The sequence below is a fragment of the Oryza sativa genome, chromosome 1 (genome assembly GCF_034140825.1).
Source record: "Oryza sativa Japonica Group chromosome 1, ASM3414082v1".
In the NCBI taxonomy this organism is placed as follows: domain Eukaryota; kingdom Viridiplantae; phylum Streptophyta; class Magnoliopsida; order Poales; family Poaceae; genus Oryza; species Oryza sativa.
In genome coordinates, this window is record NC_089035.1 from 10,217,321 (window position 1) to 10,238,356 (window position 21,036).

Sequence of the window (21,036 nt, forward strand, 5' to 3'; positions counted from 1 at the left end):
GTCAGTCGGAACCACCATCCAAACCACCTTAGGACCTTATTTGCACCGGTTTTGATACTTGAGGAATCCGTCGTATCTGGTATTTCGGTTCAAGGACGAAAACCGAACTTGTTGCTAAGTTAAGGGGACCTAAAATGAACTTATTCGTCTACCTTTCTCTCCCTGGCCCAACCACAAAGAGGATCGTCCTCGTTCGTCCGGACTGGCATGTGGCCAAGCCCAAATTCGCAAATAACACACACGCGTCATCATCGATTTTTTTTATTTTTTATTTATTTTTAAAAAATTTAAAAAATAAATTACGGTTTCAAAGTTTTACAAAATATACTCCTCCCGTCCTATCTTAAGACGGAACATATAAATCGGACTACAGTAGGACAATCTAGACATCTATCTAATGTGACACCTCACGGGTGAAGCTTATTGTGATTGCAAGTACCCCCTCCCGACGATAAATCATCCTCCTTTAGGGCGATTTATAGCCATAAGGGGACCGCCTGCGAAATTGGCACGTCGCAAAGTTTGCTGATGCATGGGAGCACCCATGGCAATTTTGTAGGCTGCTATATCCTGACAATAAATTGTCTGTCCGTAAAATTGTCACGGTGCATCTCCCGCAGGGTGTTATGTCATATAGATTATCTTAGCGTAGGGCGATTTATATGCTTGGCCCTATGGTTGGACGAGATGAGTATATTAAAACTTTGAAATTAGAATTTATTTTGTAAATCTTTGAGAAAAATAAATATAAAATAAAAAATGGTGCATCTAGAAAACTGTCGCAAGTTTGTATAATTGGAGTGCAACCACATTGTAATTGCATTGTAACTACAGGTAACTACGCTGTAACCACAATATAGTTTATTAAAACTTGCATTTAACAATACTTTAATTAAATAGCACTGGGATTTTATGCGTAATACATGTGGAAAATTTTCCTCTTTCAAATCTTGAGGCGATCCGATGCTCACAGATATAAAAGTTTTGGAAAAAAAAAAACTTGCGACAGTTTCTAGCAAATCCGTAAAAAAAAAAAGAAAAAACGGTCGTCATCATCTCCACGCGCGCGGCGAGACGGCCGAGACCTCACCTACCCCAGTCGCTCCTGCCGCCGCGCCAGCGCGAGCACTCTCCAATCCGAATCGAATCCGATAAGCCAAGCAAGCGCAGACGCCGACGCAGGAGCTCCCCCACCGCCATGGCTTGCAGGCCGGCCGTGTGCTCCCCCTCCGCCCTCGCGCCGCCGCGCCACCGCCTCCTCTCCCTCGGCTGCGCGCGCACCGCCGCCCCCTCGGGCGGACTCCCGCTCCGCCTCCGCCTCCGCTCCAGCCCCGCGCCCCGCGGCCACGGCGCCGACCTCGTCGTCCGCGCGGCGGCCGCAGAGGCAAGCCCTCTCTTCCCCCACCACCACCCGCGGCTCACCGACCCTTGGCCTGGCCGGCGTGCTGAGCTTCATCAGTAATCGAATTTTGTCTGTCTGTCTGCTGCAGGGGGCCGTGGAGCTGCAGGCGAAGGTGAACAGCAAATGCTTCTTCGACGTCGAGGTCGGCGGGGAGCCCGCGGGGAGGATCGTCATCGGGCTCTTCGGGGAAGTCGTCCCCAAGACGGTGGACAACTTCCGCGCCCTGTGCACTGGTCGGCTCGGCCCCCCCTCGTTGATAATCTGATCTCCATTTCGCCATCAAAATTGCCAGATTGGTAGTAACGCTTATTTTCTGTTTTACTTGATTTTGCAGGTGATAAGGGCTACGGGTACAAGGGTTGCTCCTTCCACCGAATCATCAAGGACTTCATGATTCAGGGCGGGGACTTCCAGAACAACAATGTGAGAGTTGCACATCCAAATGCAGATGCTGTAATGGCTATTGTACTAGTTTCTGCTGCTGAATTGAGGACTTATCTGTCCCATTTCATTCAACCACTGCACTGTGTGTGCAAATTAATTTGGGGGGTGAACAATATGACTGGTCCTGAATTGAGCTAGTTATCTTCATTTAGCATTGCTGCATGCCTGCATTGGTCCATCCCCTTGCACTACTGCATTACTGCTGCACGGTATGTGCAAATTAATTTGAGAGTAGGATGCAGTGTGCACAAAAATGTTCAGATTCAGATTGGAGAAAGGGGTAGGAAAGGATACCATAAATGACGAGCAAAGTGTACTCAACTTTGGAGTTAAGATGGGCGCATAGGCAGATAGCTGTTAGATATAGGTGTAGATTTATATGTATATTTGTATATATTGGAAAAAGGACCTAATAGCCCCATAGCTCATTTACCTACTGCTGATATATTCTTTCTTATGTTGCCAATCTTATTTACAGTGTTTATGAACATTTCTTCTTTCTCTGTTTTGCATGCTAAAGGGTCGCCCTTTTTTTTTATTGCTGATGTACTAAGCTTTTGTAACACAGGGTACTGGTGGTAGGAGTATCTATGGTGAATGTTTTGACGATGAAAATTTTACATGTAAGTAATTCAATCCTAGCTTGCTGTGATGAGCTTGGGGTGTTCTTTCCCCCTAGCAGTTGACTGCAACTGCTTTAGGCAGTCACAACAACCCTGTTGTTATGTACTCGAACCTTTCTCCCATATCTTAATAAAATCAGGCGGCATCCTTCCACCAGCCCAGCGAAAAAAAATACAAACTTTCAAATTTAGTACCATGCGTTATTGTAACTATCCAGAACATACCAATCAATTGAAGCAACGATAACTACAAAGGTGCTAATCTTTAGGTAAATTTCCTCATTTTGTCACTGGTTTTTGCAATCATGATGACATGAGAAAAATACTTTGGTTAATTTCCAGCATGCATGATCCTCAAGCATATTGTTTACACGAAGTCATGGATAGTAAAAGGTGCTCCGTGGAACAAAATAATGGCACATATGATTCTAAACTCTGAAGTGTCATAATTTGTCAAGTATAGGTTCCAGTCTAGTAGTTCCTACAATGAAGCCCTTCTTTATCTTATACATATCATAATCCATCTTTTGTATCCTTTTTCAGTAAAGCACACCGGTCCTGGTGTACTAAGCATGGCAAACGCTGGCCCTGACACAAATGGAAGCCAATTTTTCATTTGTACTGTGAAGGTAAGAAACTCCTGATAGTATAAAGCAACTTTTTTTCATTCACGATTTTACTACTGGACAGGGCAATAGGGCATCCTAAATTTGTAACACTGACAAATTATAGTCTCGTTCTCATGCACATCTAAAATGGCAGTAATTCTAAGTTTATTTTGCCTTACAATATGAACGAATATTTATGGGCTAGTTCATGCTGGTAGTGTTGAGATCATAGGATTGATAAAAGGATCACTGTAAGATCTGGACCATTAATGGTTTGGCAAGAGCGTATGATCGTAAAATACTACAGTATGAGTCATGATATGGACAACTTTAGTTCAGTCACTTCAAAGAACTAAATCAGGTGTTGAACCGGTATAAGTCCTTAAAGCAATGATAGATTCCTAGCCCTAGACTAAAACTCAAATCCTTGGTGGCAAAAGGTCTAACACTAATGAATGGCTGCTGGTACTTGACTCCATCTCTCTTAAAATGTTATTTGTCTTACTAATCTAAACAGCCTTGAGTATTCCAATTTTGAGGAAGAGAAAAATGTGCAAAAATTTTCGACATTAGTTCTGTTTAGACTTTGTTAGATTTCTTTACAGTTGATGGGTCTAACCAAACTCTCAATAATAAAATCTTTCTCAGACACCATGGTTGGACAATCGTCACGTTGTCTTTGGGCATGTCTTGGAGGGGATGGACGTGGTGAAGAATCTTGAATCACAAGAAACCAGCAGGTCCGATATTCCTAAGCAGCCCTGCAGAATCGTGAATTGTGGCGAGCTGCCCGTGGACGGTTGATTAAGTCAAATGGTTCAGTTGTCGGATTAAGCCAACATTTTTCATTTTGTTCTGCGGCATATTGAATCTTAGGGGAGGGCTAATTGAATCTTGTTCTGTTAGAACACTTTTGGTATAGTGAGGATACTTGCGAGGCATTCGGCAAGATAGATGAACATCCCTCTTATCCAGTGATATCCTGTTTGATGAGCTTAGAACTTTAAGTTACTCTTATCCAGTGGAACTCGAATTACTGGTCTTTTCTTATGTTGCATCAGTAAAGACCGTTTGCTGGCAACAATTTTCATCAACGGTGGGAACTTGATCATTGTAATGCGTCATGCTGTTACGCGGCCCTAGAGCCTGAACTTATCCTGTTTAAACATTGATAACTGTACTAAAACATATGATAGAACGGCTAATTATATTAGGATTTAATCTAGCCGCTTAAAATTTCTTAATGACGTGGCATAACTAAATCTCAGCTGTTGGTGATAAATATATACTAGGATTTATAGATAGGATTTCGGTTCAGGGATGAAATTTCACCTGACGACAAACTAAGGGACCTAAAGGAAACTTATTCCAAATTGAGAGCTCTCTCTGGAAAGTGGTAGCTTCCATGGGCCGCAGTTGCCAGAGCCTATAGGTCGAAATTAACAGCGTACATGAGCTGAAATTTCCAACGCACTTGGCCCGACATTGGCAGCGCATATGGGCTAAAATTGCCTGCGCATATGAGCCAAATTTAAGAGAGCGCATAGCCCAAATTTAGAGCATGCATGGGATTAGGATCGGATGATGAAACGCAAAATCTATTTCGAGAGGCATCTCGATTTATACTTAACGAGCGACACGGACAATTACATGAGAAGTACTAGTAGTGTTACAGACATGCATCCAAGTAGTTTTTGCTATTAGGTTGTGCATTTTTTTTTCTTCTTATGAAGTTTTCTCTTGAATTACTTATCCGATCTATAATCCTATTACACCGTTGTGTTCGTAACATTTAAATCTTTACAACAAGATCTCACATGATTATATTTTGATGAAAAATCACAAATTACTTTTATGATATGTCTAAATTACTTTTAGATTTCACTAAGTTACTTCTTAGACATACAAAAGTAAATTCAGTAAAGCCTAAAAGTAATTTACATATATTATATATTATAGAAGTAACTTAGAACAAAATGAATGTAACTTTGACATGTCATTTGAAGTAAATCCGTTGTAGAGATAAAAACATGACTCTATCTAGAAATTAAATTAATCAGCACAAATTATGGAATTAACTAAAAACAATAATAAAAGTAATCACCTCCGAGCATTATGAATGTATAGGAAGTATTTTAATCAAATCTTAAAAAGTAACTTATATATATATATGATAATTTGTTCAATGAAAAAAGGTATTAATTAAAGTTACTTTCTTTTGTTATAAGTTACTTACTTTTAAACTTTACTGAATTTACTTTTGTATGCCTAAGAAGTAACTTAGTGAAATCTAAAAGTAATTTAGACATATCATAAAAGTAATTTGTGATTTTTCATCAAAATATAATCATGTGAGATATTGATGTAAAGATTTAATTGTTACGAATACAACGGTGTAATCGGATGGTAGATTGAATGAGTAGTTTAAGAGAAAATTGTATTTGAAGTATAGGTGGATGGTGTCTCTTATAGATGGAGTGGTAGTTACCACTAACTGTATAGTCACATCCATGAAGAAAGTTCAGACCGAACACTCCGTACATCCTCTATTAGGGATGGCAACGGGGTGGGTCGGGGCGGGTTGGGTAAGAACGCCCCCGCCCCCCGCTCCCGATCATAGAAGTGGGTCAAAATTGCTCCCCGCCCCTGTCCCCGCCGGGTCCCCGAAAACCGATCAGGGCCCTGCAGATGGAGGGAGCAAACAGTCAAGCATACACATAAGGAAACGAAGAAGAGACGATGTACCTGGGAGGAGGCAAGGAGCGTTGCCGGCGGTGACACCGCATCGAGATAGAGGGAGAGAAGGTCGATGCTGGCCACTAGATGCCGCCGTCCTTTGGACGCTACCATCCACCGTTCTTTGGATACCGCCAGCCACTACCGCGTCAGCAACTCAGGATGGAGAGAGGGGATGTTAGGCTACCGCTGCTTCAGGATGGAGGGAGATGATATTGAGGTGGTTGCTATGTTGAAGAAGCGCCGACTACTGCTGCGTCGTCATGGTGAGGCGCGTTGGAGTGGAGGCGAGAGTTACGGGGATGCGATTACGGGAAGGAGTGCGGCGTGAGGGAGGTCCAGAGGGATTGGGAACGGCATGAGGGAGTCAAAGTTTTTTATGGATTGGTGGGCTTTGATGGGCCATCTCCACATTAATTTCTTAGGAATCCGGGGCCCCACGGGTCACCCGCGGGTGAAACACAAAACCCGTCCCCGCCCCTGGAAATGAGCGGGGCCCTGTCCCCAGAAACCCGCGGGTGAGAAATTCGCCCCGCCCCCGGCCCCATAGGGGCGGGTCCCTCTATTAGTAACCTGTAAGACATCACGAATCCTCCGGATCAGGTGCCTGATGGGGGAGAAAAAATCGGGTGCCCTGCGCCGCGCCACGCCTCCGCACCCCCACCATGCGCGCCCGTTGCAACGGCCGCCCGGATATAACGGAAACGTCCTATTAAGGGGATCCGTTTCATTTTTTGTTTCACCAACAATGTTTCTGCTAGTGTACTCGTGATGTTTCACTATGTATGGATCAAATGTTGCAATGGATTTTTGATATTGTTTAATAATTTTATCTTGATGGACACGTAGTTTGTTGATGTACACGGGGTTTAAGTGTTGCAATGGTTTTAAATTGTTTGTTGCATACGTTGAACCAAATTGTTTCATCTAGCGATCTGACCGTGTTTCAGTTTTTTTTAAGAATTGAAACATTCTTTCGCTATTGCTGAAACATTGTTTTTATATTGGGTGAAACAACGTTCGATTTTTTGGAAATCGTTATTTCATGCATTGTAGCAAAATGTTTCATTAAGTGATTTGGTTGTGTTTCAAATTTTTAGAAGATTGAAACATTTTCGATCTATTTAGTAAAATATTTTCGATCTACTTGGTGAAACACCGCCCGTTTTTTGACAAAAAAAAAAGTCGGGCGCCCGATTTGTTGGCACCTCCGTAAGACATCACCCAATAATAGTTGAGGGATAACTAAGGTAAGGTTAAATCTTTGATGGTCAGAAAAGATTACATATGATTCGAGATAGGCTAGGGTAATGGCAAACTATTTTTATTCCTTGAGGATGTCTCTTTAAAAACCATCCAAATGGTTATAACAAAATCTAAAAATTTTTAACTTCACTCATACAAAGAAGATATAGATAATGAAATCTTTCCCAGACACCATAGTTGGATAACCGTCATGCTGTTTTTTGCATGCCCTGGAGAGGATGGACATTATAAAGAAGCTTGGTCGTGTTCCAAATAAGTAGCCTTGCAGAATTGTGAATTGTGGTGAGCTGCCGTTGGACGACTAAGTTTTTGGTTCGCTAGCTTATGCTTATGTTTATCCATACGGAGTAATTATTAGTAACAAAAAAATAATTTATGAGTAATTTTTTTATATACGTGCCCTTAGTGATTAAAAACAAATACTGTAAAATAAAGATGGATAAAACCCCAGAAAATTAACTTTAAAATTAAGTTTTAAAATTAAAATTCTAGCTTATGAGCATATAAGGATAAGAGAAACATGATCGAAGAAATTTCACTCGGCATTGGTGGGCATAAGTATCCTATTCAACATTTATAAATAAGTCAAGTCGGATTTCTGAAAGATAACATCATTCTAAACATGTGAAGGGAAAAAAAAACTCGATGTTAATCCATCTAAGTCACATACTCTTACATTTGGGTTGAACACTAAAAATGCATTAGTAGATCTACACCGGCCGATCGATTAAGAGGGAGTTGTTCTTCTATCTGTAGTAGCTATCTAGGAACCATTTGAACTATCCATCTCCCCCCTTTGCAAAATCACAATACGTGAATTGAACACCAGCAAGTTGGATGGCCTAGCTTGCTCCCCAGGATCACACACACACCTTCCATGGAAACAACTTTCTTTTAATTTTTCTTAGGTTTTCTTCACCCGCACTCCTGTAATCATGGAACGCACGAACACTCCTGTCTTACTCTTTCCCGGTGGGCCACACCCCCTGCCGGCCGGCCGAGGCAAAAGAAAAGAAAATAAAATAAAATACAAGAAAGAAAGAAAAACACGTGTCACCAAGCAATACGTGCCACCTGTAAATCTACACAGCTATAGCTACCTAGCTAACCACTCTGTGGAAACAACTTCTTTTTATATTTTTTTCTTCCATTTTTTTTTGGCGATTGCACACGCCGCTAATGCTTTTTTTTTTTCACACATATTCCTGGACTTCAAGTTATGTACTGTGGAAACACACACGCTTGAAGGAAGAGCTGATCGCTGATCGATGTACTTATTGCTCGACGAAGAGGACTGACACGTGACAGCCGAGCCGACGAAAGAGGGGAGAATTTTTTTTTTCGAATACACTATTTCAATCTCATGACAAAACGTTGGTTGATGGCACGTACGACGATCGATAAAAATGTATCAAGAACCCAGCCGGGAGGCCGACGCGAGCGCCACCGCCTGCGCCCACACCTTGAGCCTCGCCTTCACGTCCTTGGGGTCGTCACCTGCATGCCACCAAAACCAAATAATCAAACCACGTTTCGTGTCACGCATATATATAGAGTATCGATGCTCCATCAAACAAGAATGGAAGAATCAAAAGCTTGCTACAAAGCCAAAAAGGCGCCCAATCACATACATATATATATATATATATATATATATATATATATATATATATATATATATATATATATATATATATATATATATATATATATATATATATATATATATATATATATATATATATATATATATATATATATATATATATATATATATATATATATATATATATATAAGGAATTGCTAGAAAACTCCTGCTCAAAAACTTTTAGATTTGTGACTATCGGATTACCTCAAGATTTATATATGATGAAGAAAAGAATTGATAGAAAAATAATTTCACACATGTTACACGTAAAATTCTAATGTTAACCAACGAAACCGTAGTGCATATATATACGTAGAGTATTGATGCTCCATCAAACAGGAAGGAAGAATCAAAAGCTCGCGACAAAGCGAAAAAGGTGCCCAATCATATATGCAGCTCCTACCTGTCGCTCCAGTAAATTAGCTTACTATATACTCTCACTTTTCATGCACGTTTTCAGTACGTGCACGAATCGATCAATTCGTGGCCGAAATTTTAAGATGCCTCCCGGGAAAAAAAATTAATTAATGCAGCGCTTAATTATGATGTGACCACACAAACATATCGAGCTCTACGTGTAAGCCAGTTACAAGTGCATGCATGGAACTACGGAAGGCATGAACAGAATGATTCTGCATGCACATTGCCGGCATGTAGCGAAAAACATGGCGACCAAACACTCGTACGTCGCCGGTCCAGACGGACCCAATCGCTCCACCAGCCAAGCCAAGCAAAAGCACGTACGCACAAACAAAACGCACGTACGCCGGAGAGACAGGGGCGCACGACACGAGCGGTGGTCGCGGCCGCCGTCCGGACGCCGGAACAACTAACGACCGGAGCTTAATTTCTCTAGCTACGTGCTTTTCACCGATGCGACAAGTAAGACAGCGCCGCGCCACCGGCAGCCAGCCGCACACACGAACGCACGCGCGCGCGCACGCGTGCTCCGCCCCGGTGCACTGCCTGGCATGCCAGGCAAACCTGCGGTGTGTGTGTGGTAGGTTCGTTAACGAGAGGATATTCGCTCGAGGGTTTGAACGAGTTTTGTTTTTATTGATGGTTGCCGTGAGTAATATAGCTGGCGCAACCGGCCAAGGGTGAGGGGTTGACCCGACCGTGCGCCGGCGTACGGACAAGTTGTTGCGTGCGGTGTGCCTCTAGTTTGCAGGTTTTGCTCACTACGTGGACTGGACCTGATGCAGGATGTGAGAATGGTTTTTGTTTGTATACGTGCAGAGCTGAGCTAAGGCAAGCGTGAAAAGTAAGCAGGAAGTAGTTAGTTAATTATAATTAAGGTTCGATTTTGAGAAGTAGCTAGTGATTAACAATGAATTAGTGACAGTGATTGATTGGGGATGGATGGAATGGATGGGATGGGATGGCTTACCGGGGCTGGAGATGCGCCAGCTGCCGGACGCCGGCGAGTTGCCGCCGCTGCTGGCGGTGTCGACGCCGGAGAGCGCGTAGCAGGGGATCTCCACGGTCCAGTCGCAGGGGAGGTCGAGGCCGAGGTCCCTGCACGCGCGCATCTCCTCCATGTCCATCGCCACGCCACGCGCCGGGGACTCGCCGCCGGCGGCGGCGGCGCTCACCACCACCGTCACCGCGTCGGCGCCCAGGCCCTGGCCCTGCATCAGCATCTGCCGCCGCTGCTTCCGCATCTGCCAAGCCCGGTCCAGCCACACCTCCCGCATCATCCGCTCCCGCCGGTGGCGCATCCGCCGCTTGTCGCCGCCCGGCCACCGCGCCGCCTCCGTCTCGCTCGCGTACTCCTTCGAGTACATCCACGGCGACGGCGCCGGCGCCCCGCGGTCCGGCGTGCCCGGGAGCGACGCCGACGACGGGGCCTGCGGGTTTCTTGGGTCGTCGTCGCCGTACGGATGCCACTGGCCTCCGCCGCCGCCGCCGTCCCCATACTCACCGTTGACATCCGATCTCACCTCGTCCCCATCCTCCTCCTCCTCCTCCTCCTCGCCGCGCAGGTACCCGTCGTCCTCGTCGTCGGCGTCACCGCCGTCGGAGCCCTCGACGGACAAGCGAGACATCCGCTTGCTCATGTCCTCCCACTCCTCCTCCTCCTCTTCCTCCTCCTCGACGAAGTCATCGTCCTCGTCGTCGTGGTCGATGATGTCCCGCAGCCTCGGCAGATGACTACCGAGCTTCCTAGCCGTCGCCGCCGCCGATGGGGACGCCATTTCGATCGGAGAAATTAAGCTGGAGAAGAAGGCGACGAGCTGGAGGAGGGAAGACTTACTTGGCTAGTATACCAAATATGATAAGTAAAAATGGGTTTGGTTGCTTGTTAGGTTGGAGGGTTAAGCAAGCTAGCGAGAAGGGATATGCGGTCTATATATTCTCGGAGTGATGGAATCGATGGCTGTGATGGCCCTTGGGTTTGATCTACTTGTGTATTGGCTGGAGTGAAGGGGAAACTTAATTAGTTTGTGACGAAATTTTCAGAGGCTAACTGGTCAGGCTGCAATGTTTGTAATTAAGCTTGTGATTTGTTGGGATGGAGCAACTCCAGTTCAGGGAGTATTTATAGAACCATCAGATGATGCCGTCATCTCACTTTTTTTCAATAATGTAAAATTATTAATATTTCCAGACTATGTATTGGATTGTAATAATTCTGAAAATTCAACAAGTGTCATTCAATTGCCGTCATGTATAGTATGTCATGTTTGGTTGCCTGGATGGAGGGTAACTTGCATGGTGATTGGTGGATGTATTGAGGTGCTTGTTTTGGTCCCTCGGAGGTGCGTCAGAGCTTGTACCCGCTTGTGCAAAGTGCACTCTCGTTAGCCAGGCCAAGAGAAATGTAGGAAATGAACTACGCTCCTTAGGAAGGCCCGGCTCATATAGGCGCGAGACGAGTGGGTGTAGATATCACGTAGGGGTCGACGTTTTCTGCTACTTTATTGTTCACTTTTTTGGTCAGGTGCTCATGAATCATCGATATTGCTCAGTTTCCATCATCTCCATCGTTGCATCGTCTCTCCCTCCTCTGGCGGATTCAACCTTACACCTACTAGATCTGGAGGCCACTAGATCGAGGTCACCATGTATGCCCACCATAAGCTCCAACCGGCCACAAGGAAGAAGGGGGGCTCAAGGGATGCTAGATCTAGATGATCAAATTATCCCCATAATCGTTGTCTTGCTCCTCCTTCATTCTCCTCACATCACTGGCACTATTTCCTTCAAAAGTTGTCGCCTCCCTTCTTTCACGGGCTCCGGTGAGCTACATCCGATGGCCATGAGCTCTGGCGTACCAGATCTGACATACTCGAGCTCATGGCCATCGAATCCGGCGACCACAAACTTCAGTGATGGTTGGGAGAGAAGGTGATGGGCGATGAGCACAGCGATGTATGGGGTGAGTGATGAGTGGAACAGTGTATAGTGCAAGGTTGTTCCCTCTTCTTATGCTACTTTTTTCATTTGTTAACTTGATTAATCCAAATTTAGAATAAATTATGGTGTAATTTACTATTTGCATGGTACTATTTGTATCTAGATTCAAACTCAAAAGCATATTTTTGGGGGCAGAGGGACTAAGTATTTATTTATAGATGAACTTTATTTGGTTGAGTTGATTGAATTCAATGTTGTCAATTTTGAATATTTTGGGTTTAGACAATATTTCTAATATATTAGTGTTGGAGATAATTAATCTTACCATCTATCTATTATATTATTAAAACAGCTTTAAAAGGAGTCATCATGTTTGCTGTGGGGGCTAGAAATTCCCACATTAATCAGAGAAAAAGAAAAAAGATAAAAAGGAGAGTCCAAGTAGAAATACAATCTAAAAAAAGCTGAAATTCGGAATTAAAAATAAGCTATATTGAAAAAAGTTTCCATATAAGAACCTAATACGAGATTAATCAAAATTCGAAATAAAAATAAAATAAAATCTAAAATTAGACAAGGAAAGGAGAATCCAAGTAGAAATACAATTTAAAAATAACTTAAATTCGGAATTAAAAATAAGAAATATTGAAATAATTTTCCATATAAGAACCCAATACGAGATTAATCAAAATTCGAAATGAAAATAAAATAAAATCCAAAATTAGAAAAGAAAATGAGAGTCCAAGTAGGAATATAATTTAAAAATTGCTAAAATTCGGAATTAAAAATAAGCAATATTGAAAGAAGTTTCCATATAAGAACCCAATACGAGATTAATCAACATTCGAAATAAAAATAAAATAAAATCCAAAATTAGAAAAGGAAATGAGAGTCCAAGTAGGAATACAATTTAAAAATAGCTGAAATTCGGAATTAAAAATAAGCAGTATTGAAAGAAGTTTCCATTTAAGAACCCAATACAAGATTAATCAAAATTCGAAATGAAAATAAAATAAAATCTAAAATTAGAAAAGGAAATGAGAGTCCAAGTAGGAATACAATTTAAAAATAGCTGAAATTCGGAATTAAAAATAAGCAATATTGAAAGAAGTTTCAATATAAGAACACAATACAAGATTAATCAAAATTCAAAATAAAAATAAAATAAAATCCAAAATTAGAAATGGAAAGAAGAGTCCAAGTAGGAATACAATTTTAAAATAGCTGAAATTCGGAATTAAAAATAAGGAATATTAAAAGAAGAGTCCATATAAGAACCCAATATAAGATTAATTAAAATTCGGAATAAAAATAAAAATAATTCCAAAATTAGCAAAAGAAAATAAAAGAAGAGTTCAAGTAGGAATACAATATAAAATTAGCTGAAATTAGGAATTAAAAATAAGCAATATTGAAAGAAGAATCCATATAAGAACCCAACACGAGATTAATTAAAATTTCGAATAAAAAATAAAGTAATATCCAAAATAAGAAAAATTAAAAGAGAGTTCAAGTAGAAATACAATTTTGAAACAAATGAAATTGAAAATAGAAAATAAAAACATTAAAAGAACACAATATGGTATTAACTAATTTTTTTAAAAAAATAAATTCCGAAATTAGAAAAATAAAAATAATATTTCAATTAGGAATACAATTTATAAATAACTAAAATTTGCAGAGCCACCGACGGTTGACGGGACTTCTAGAAAATAAAAAATAAATTCCAACGATAGTTATGTTCGATTTTTAAAATCACAATGACAATAAAGAGTAGGCGGCATGCGGGCTGTACAGGGGCATAGTGGCATCGTTTGATGGGACTTCTAAAAATTATAAAAAATAAAACTACAAGTCCAATTTTTAAAGGTTCGGAACTTCTAAAAAGTAAAAAAAAAACAATGATAATCATGTTCGATTTTAAAATCTCAATGACAATAAAGAAGGGAGGCAGCGGGCGAGCCGTAGAGGAGTACAATGGCAAAGCCGCTGATGGTTTGGCGGGACATCTAGAAAGTAAAAATGAACACAAATGATAATTATGTTCGATTTTTAAAATCTCAATGACAATAAATAGAATAGACATTGGATAAGCCGTAGAGGAGTATAATGGCAACGTTTGACTGGACATCTAGAAATTATAAAAACGAAACCCAACGTGACAATAAACTCTAAAAACTATAAGATCCATTTTTTGAAGGTTCCAAGAAGAATGAATAGAAATAGTGGTAGATCGAGCAAGCAAATAAAGAAGGAGATGATCTAAGGGGTAGCAACTAGTGTGACTTTTAAAAAACTATATAATTAGAAACACGGGGATGATAAGGTTTGATCTTTCAAAGTCTTAAGACAACGAGATAGCTATTTAATAAATTTTAAGTAAAATCATACTAAAAATATATATGATTTTTTTTGTGCTAGCCGCGCAATTGCGCGGGCCACCCGGCTAGTTTAAATAAAAAGGCGAATAAATTCAAGGTTTATCCATCAAACCAAACAATATCTCTTCCATACATCAAGGCCGCGTTTGTTCCTGCTGGTCGTTTTTCACACGCACGTTTGCCAAATTATTAAATGATGTGTCTTTTGTAAAAATTTTCTACACGAAAGTTGCTTTAAAAAATCTTATTAATCCATTATTTTTTTAAAAAATTAGCTAATATTTAATTAATTATACGCTAACAAGTCGCTCCGTTTTACGTGCAATGCCCATTAGTTCCCAACTAGTAGTAACGAATGCAGTCAAGTCACATGTAACTAACGAAGTAACGTCTAGGCTCAACAAACATTGTATCTCACTAATACACATGCCCAATTTACTTAAGCGTGAAATGCATTTTTTTAATCATCAGTGTTCATGTCAATTTTTTTTTATAGATGCATTCGTGCCATGTTAATGCGATTTCAATGGCACATTACGACTTGCCGGTGCAAAATGCAATAATTGTGGGCTGCGGCTATTTATTTGGCCGAAACAGTAACAATATAATGTTGCTACGGGTCGTACATTTGAATGAAACGTTTCGATTATCTATGGCTACCTTTTCTACCATGTGTTACATACGCAAATCATTCACAGATTACCCCTCGACCAGGGTAAAGTCTGCTTGACTGCTTCAGATCAATGTGCTTAAATGATTGCCATTTGTTTCTCAACCAGCCATTTCCTTGTACAGCAGGGAAGAAAATTAACACATGTACACGTAAAACAAACTCCTCTCTGCTCACTAAACTCAATACTATACTGGAGTATCTTAGTTCAAATTTCAGAAAAGCATCGCGAGATTAATTAGTGCGAAAATTAATTGAACTGGCCTATCACGATAAGGATGTACAAGGAGCGCTTGGACTGATCGGCGAAGGCGAGCCAGCGAGCGCCAGCGCATCGCGCGTGCGAGCCCCGACCTGGGCACGCCGACGTGGCGCTCGCGGGACGCGCCAAGAGGGCGAGGCGTCCCTGTCGGAGGCCGGCAGCTAGGTCCCACAGGGACACGTGGCGGCGATCCCGCTAGGCCACAGGTCAATGGGGCCCGAGTCCGACGGGAGGAGGGGCCCACCGCTGGCTAGGGTCGGTGGGTGGCCCACGCGGTTGGCTCGGCCAGTGGCAAAAGCGTGGTTTAGCTCTGGAGAAAGCGATGGATTGCATGGGTTAAGACTTAAGATGGGGTTAGTTGGGAGGTAAGATAGGTTTGAACGTGGTCAGGGGTAATGACGTTTTGATGTTGGACGATTGCCTACGGTACATTGGACTACTGTTTATATTACGAAAATGTTTGATTTGTTTTTGTTTTAAAATTTGATGCAAATCGAGAGCTAGCCAAGCTCATCAATCTAGATATGAAAACACTATGAAAATTTTTCGACTATACTGATACCATTTCATAAAATAAAACAAAACTACAAAACAAATTTTTTCTGATGAACGATGATAGTGCCAGCGACTTAAGGAAAATGAAAATAATGAATTTCGCATATGGCCAAGCTAAGGAAGCCATCAATGAAAAGGCGATTTTCGCTAACAGCAGCTAAAGAAACTCGTGGATGAAAATAATTTTAAGAGAAACTAAGAAGGCCGGTAGTGAAAAAGTGATTTTCGCTGACGGCAACTAAAGAAACCCGTCAACGAAAATATTTTCAGGAGAAAGAAAAAATAAAAATCAGGATCCATGATCACTATCCCAAAATCCCCAATCACATGCAGTCCTTGCGCCCCGTTGTCCTTCTAGCCACCGCGATAGAGCTTGTTGTAGGCGTGTCATAGTGGGCGGGCGCACCCTAGTTGATGAAGAAGTCGATGTCGTTGATGGCTACGTCCCCGAAGAGGCAGAATGCGCCCTTTCGAGAGCCACCGAGGTGGGCGCTCCAAATGTTGCCCCTTGCCCACCGTCGCTCAGAAATGGCCATCTGCTCATTGTCAAGGTTGTCGCTACCGTCACCAAGTTACGGTTATCATCGCCGTCGTCATCACCGAGCCACAAGCGTAGCCACCGTCACAACCGAGGGCTGGCATCGCCTTCCTGTGTGTTGTCCTGTGCCTCGTCGTCGTTGTCCCGTGTGTTGTCTACTCTAGCCAACCGGATCCACTAGCGGGGAAGAAGGGGTCGTCAGATCCAGCGGTCATGGCCTTCTCGCTAGATGATGCGGCAGCGGTACACGACGACAGCCCACGCAGCTCATCTTGGCGGTGGTGGAGGGCGGGCTGAAGGGAGATAGTGAGAAAGGCGGAGGCCCGTGGAGGAAGGAGAGGAGAGGTGGAGGGCAAGGCAAGGGTTTGGTTGGCGGTGGGCGGCGGGCACAAAACCTTTTAATACTGCAGAAGTTTTTTCCCGAGCGATGCTCTTCAGCTATCACCAGCCAAACGAGCGTTTAGAGGTCCTCCTAAAAAGATAGATCTTTTTTTAGGTAATACTCCTAAGTGTCCGTCAACAAAAATCGGTTTTTCGTGCTGGTTTTTGATCCAGAATCCATCGATATATTTTTGCAAGCGTTTGTTTTATTAGTCTGTCAGTAAAAATAAATGGATGACGCCATGAAAAATGGTTTTTATTGTGAAATAAATGACATTGTTTTTGATGTTTTTTAATTTCTATCCGCGTCGTATTGAAGTTGCTACTAAATAGTAATTCGCAAATATAAAAATAAAAATTGACTGTACCTATAACGTCTTTGTAAAGGTAATAAAAATGATACCGTTTTCTACCGTTTCCATCCCTAGTCAGTTAAAGGAGTGTCGAGCTGCCTGATATATTTTTTTCCCAACAACCTCATCTTACATGAACGATGAGCATTTTTTTTATATAGCAATGATTGAGGAATCTAGACCAGTGGATCGTGACAACTACAGTCAGCGTATACGTGCAGAGATCAAATCAAATGCCCAGCAAATGAAATTTTTTGTGCATTAATCCACTGTTCTATATATATCGAACAATGTCTTAGTATATTGTAGTTGTCCAGTTGCTGTTTCAACACGATCGACGATATATAGAGATTATGATGGTGATGCACTGGGGCGACGACGTACGAAGCAAAGGAAGATCGAACGTGTGCGTATGCCGGCCGATGCGACGTACGCGTACCGACCACATATCTGAATGCATCCTCTTCACACGAGCGGCGACACATGGGTGTGTGTACAGCCACCACTGTTTCTATACTATATCCTTTGATGAAACGGCAAACACTGTTTATATAAATCTCGTATATATACAAAACAACAATAATGACACGATAAAGTCTACTGTAGACATAATCTTCCCTGTATAATTAAACAAATGTATAATCAGCTACTTCCTCCGTTTCAGAATGTAAGTCATTCTAGCATTTTTCACATTCATATTGATGTTAATGAATCTAGACATATATATTTATTTAGATTTATTAACATTAATATGAATATAGGAAATATTAGAATTACTTATATTCTGAAACAGAGAGAGTATATGTATGTATGTGACCCCATTATCTTTGGTTTATTATAAGCTAGTAGTGCTTTGCTAGGCACGCCGTACGTTGGAAAATTGTTTGGAGAGTCAGAAATACACTCATAGTGCCGGCCAAAATACATCCCACTGATAATTAATTTGCTCTGGCTAGGCTGAATCTCGCAGAAAGCGATTTTTCTGTTCGGATTTTGTGGAGGAGAATGCTGCGTGGACATAAACGATTGGGCCACCGGTGTACCGGAGAAAATTTCAGACTATCTGCTTTAGTTTATAATTATTCAGACTTTTCTTTTTGAAATTTCTTTTTAGTGACCTAACAGGCCAGGCGTGTTATGGTTATGGCCATGGTTCTTCTGAAGTAGTGATGGAAGCTAGAAATGGGCCACATACCTATTTGGTCGGCAAAAAACAAATATGCATTTCGTATCTTGTTTGGTACCTTTCCATCACAGTTTTATCATCCTCTAAGTAAATAACATCAAGATTAAAGACATCAAAATATTGCTCATGTCCCGTGGATTGCTAATGTTTTAAATATTTCATGTCATTGCACAAATAAAAATTAATCTTAATTAGTTGTATACAACACATTCAATAATGCACAGTGGTGGACCTAGGGGTGGTGCTAGATATGCACTGGCATACCTAAAATAACTTGAAAAATGTTAGTAACTAGAAAAAAAAATGCCTGTACATCGTAACGGGTGAAGGCTATTTTAATTTTATGGAAAAAGTACAACGAAGGTCCCTCAACTTGTCATCGAGTTATAAAATCGTCCTCAAACCGCAAAACCGGATACAACGCACCCCTCAACTTAGAAAACCAGTACAAAGTAGGTCCCTCGGCGGTTTTGACTCCGGTTTTGTCTGATATGACAGCTGACTCAGCATGGGTCCAACGTGTCAGCCTCTTCTTCCCCCTCTCCACCTCTCTTCCTCTCTCTTCTTTTCTCTCACTGCAGCACAGCCACCGGGTGGGGAGGAGATCGGTGGGGGAGGCGGGAGTCCGGCGGCGACGACGCTGCGGACGGCGCGCGTGGCCCTCGCCTTGGTGCATGCCACTCCCCTCGCCGCGTCCAGCCGCACCACCCAGAGCGCGGCGACGTCGACGACGGCGAAACGTGCTGCCTCCTCGCCGTCGCCGGACGACCGGAGCGAGCGGTACGAGAGGCCCTCGTAGTTGTGCCCGCCGCTGCGCGCGCGGACAGTGAGGCCGTGGTTGCGGCAGCAGACGACGTAGGCGCGCACCTCGTCGGCGGTGACCGGCGTGAGCACCAGCGCGGGGCGGGGCGTCCGCGGCGTGGCGATTTGCACTAGATTAGCACTGTATGCTGAACATAGCACAAGCCAACAAATACAGCAGGCTAGGAGCTTACCCTCAGCAACCTGAGCATCCAAACCTGATCTGTCTATGCCATTGATCTCCCAATCCTGCAACCAGACCATAACAACATCAATTCAGGAAAGTTGGAAACTCCAAGCAGCATCACTAAACATATACGTAGCTAGCTCTACCTCCTGCTCCGGCGACATGGCCGTCTCGTCATGAGCGTAGACTACGATAGCAAGCGGGCCACGCCGAGGGGGGCGCGAGGCGGGGCACCAGAGGAAGCCGCGGCTGTCGTCTCGCCACCGCGCGGAACACAGCGACGCGAGCAGCGAGAAGTGGATGAGAGGGAGGCGCGAGCGGCTTGGCTCCATGCTCGTCTTGCTCGCGGTCGCAGCCGGAGCTTTGCTCAGCTTGGCCTTGGCGGCCGTCTTGGCCTTGGACCTGGCCGCCGTCGCCTTCTTCTCCTCGGCAGCTTCCCTCACTTAACGGCGAACTCGTCCGCAGCGCTCGCCCGTCTCTGCTTCGCCGCCCGCAGCCCGGCCGCCAAGGGCGTCGTCGGCGCCAAGAGGAAGAGGACCCCGCGCCCCTCCGCCGCCGCTAAGAAGCCCGCGTCGTCGTCGGCGGCGGCGTCGGCCAAGTGGGCGAAGAAGGCGCGCGGTTCCCCCCTCGACCCGCCCGCGCCAAGAGGGCGATGAAGGCTGCCCCCTGCGAAGCTGATGCAGCCGCCCAAATCCATCTGCGCGGGCCCGCCGCCGCGCTCGCTCGCCGGTCGTCTCCGAATCGCCGCCGGACTCCCGCCTCCCCCACCGGCCTCCTCCCGGACCTCCCCACCCGCCGGCTCTTCTGCTAGCGAGAAAAGAAGAGGAGAGAGGAAGAGAGGTGGAGAGGGGTGAAGAAGAGGCTGACACATGGGACTCACGCACGCTGAGTCAGCTGCCACGTCAGACAAAACCGGAGTCAAAACCACCGAAGGACCTACTTTGCACTGGTTTTATAAGTTGAGGGATACGTTGTATCTGGTTGTGTGGTTCGAGGACGATTTTATAACTCGATGACAAGTTGAGGGACCTTCGGTGTACTTTTTCCTAATTTTATTATTGCTATACGGTTTAGTTATAGGTGATATTCACTGTGAGAATTCGTTTGGATATATATTTTTTTTAGAAAATCATGTGTTGCGGTTAGAAGTTCAATCATCTTAAGTTAGCATGCAAGTTAATTTTTAAAGAGATTTTTTATACACTACTCCTGTATTTTCAAAAGTGAACGAACTTGAAATCCGAACCCGACTCGTATATGGATGACGTACCAAAGTACTGGTAAAAATATCTTCAATCTTTATAATAGTTTTACTGTAAGAATTTACTTGGATATATATTTTTCTAGAAAACTATGAGCTGCAATTAGAAGTCCGATCATCTCAAGTTAGCATGCAAGTTTTTTTTTAAAGAGATTTCTTATATGACTCCTTCTATATTTCTAAAAGTGCGGAGCATCATCTAGTTAAGACTGTTTGTATGCAACTATGCATGTAGTGTTTGATTTGCCTCTCTTAAGAACCACTGTGAAAACATCCTGGATAAAAATCTTAGGTCCGCCACTAATGATGCACATTTATTCTTTACATAAATAAATAAAAAGATAGTTGTTAGATGATGATTATTTGAGGAAGA

The 21,036-nt window shown here is 43.0% G+C and overlaps 3 protein-coding genes across 3 annotated transcripts; 1 reads left to right on the top strand and 2 right to left on the bottom strand.

The window, feature by feature from the left end:
* The first annotated feature begins 1,080 nt into the window (after positions 1–1,080).
* Positions 1,081–4,161, top strand: LOC4327912 (peptidyl-prolyl cis-trans isomerase A1). The gene is made up of 6 exons (XM_015768128.3): positions 1,081–1,384; positions 1,491–1,635; positions 1,737–1,825; positions 2,415–2,469; positions 3,013–3,098; positions 3,726–4,161. Exons 1-6 carry the CDS (start codon positions 1,199–1,201, stop codon positions 3,879–3,881), a joined length of 717 nt encoding a protein of 238 aa, XP_015623614.1. The 5' UTR covers positions 1,081–1,198; the 3' UTR covers positions 3,882–4,161.
* Positions 4,162–7,624: 3,463 nt separating this feature from the next.
* Positions 7,625–11,364, bottom strand: LOC4327913 (uncharacterized). The gene is made up of 2 exons (XM_015774828.3): positions 10,119–11,364; positions 7,625–8,576 (listed from the first exon to the last, which is right to left on the bottom strand). Exons 1-2 carry the CDS (start codon positions 10,924–10,926, stop codon positions 8,491–8,493), a joined length of 894 nt encoding a protein of 297 aa, XP_015630314.1. The 5' UTR covers positions 10,927–11,364; the 3' UTR covers positions 7,625–8,490.
* A 7,338-nt stretch (positions 11,365–18,702) lies between these two features.
* LOC107281167 (uncharacterized) lies at positions 18,703–20,205 on the bottom strand. Its single transcript, XM_015785760.3, has 2 exons — positions 19,549–20,205; positions 18,703–19,464 (listed from the first exon to the last, which is right to left on the bottom strand). Exons 1-2 carry the CDS (start codon positions 19,732–19,734, stop codon positions 18,937–18,939), a joined length of 714 nt encoding a protein of 237 aa, XP_015641246.1. The 5' UTR covers positions 19,735–20,205; the 3' UTR covers positions 18,703–18,936.
* Between the last annotated feature and the right edge of the window lie 831 nt (positions 20,206–21,036).

What these genes read in the sequence shown, in the direction of transcription:
- LOC4327912 (XM_015768128.3), top strand. Translation starts at nt 1,199, where the DNA reads ATGGCTTGCAGGCCGGCCGTGTGCTCCCCCTCCGCCCTCGCGCCGCCG. An exon ending in TCCGCGCGGCGGCCGCAGAG is followed by an intron (nt 1,385 to 1,490) that starts GCAAGCCCTCTC and finishes TGTCTGCTGCAG; the next exon opens with GGGGCCGTGGAGCTGCAGGC. An exon ending in TGACGATGAAAATTTTACAT is followed by an intron (nt 2,470 to 3,012) that starts GTAAGTAATTCA and finishes ATCCTTTTTCAG; the next exon opens with TAAAGCACACCGGTCCTGGT.
- LOC4327913 (XM_015774828.3), bottom strand. Translation starts at nt 10,926, where the DNA reads ATGGCGTCCCCATCGGCGGCGGCGACGGCTAGGAAGCTCGGTAGTCAT. An exon ending in CTGGCGCATCTCCAGCCCCG is followed by an intron (nt 8,577 to 10,118) that starts GTAAGCCATCCC and finishes GGTGGCATGCAG; the next exon opens with GTGACGACCCCAAGGACGTG.
- LOC107281167 (XM_015785760.3), bottom strand. Translation starts at nt 19,734, where the DNA reads ATGGAGCCAAGCCGCTCGCGCCTCCCTCTCATCCACTTCTCGCTGCTC. An exon ending in CCATGTCGCCGGAGCAGGAG is followed by an intron (nt 19,465 to 19,548) that starts GTAGAGCTAGCT and finishes GTCTGGTTGCAG; the next exon opens with GATTGGGAGATCAATGGCAT.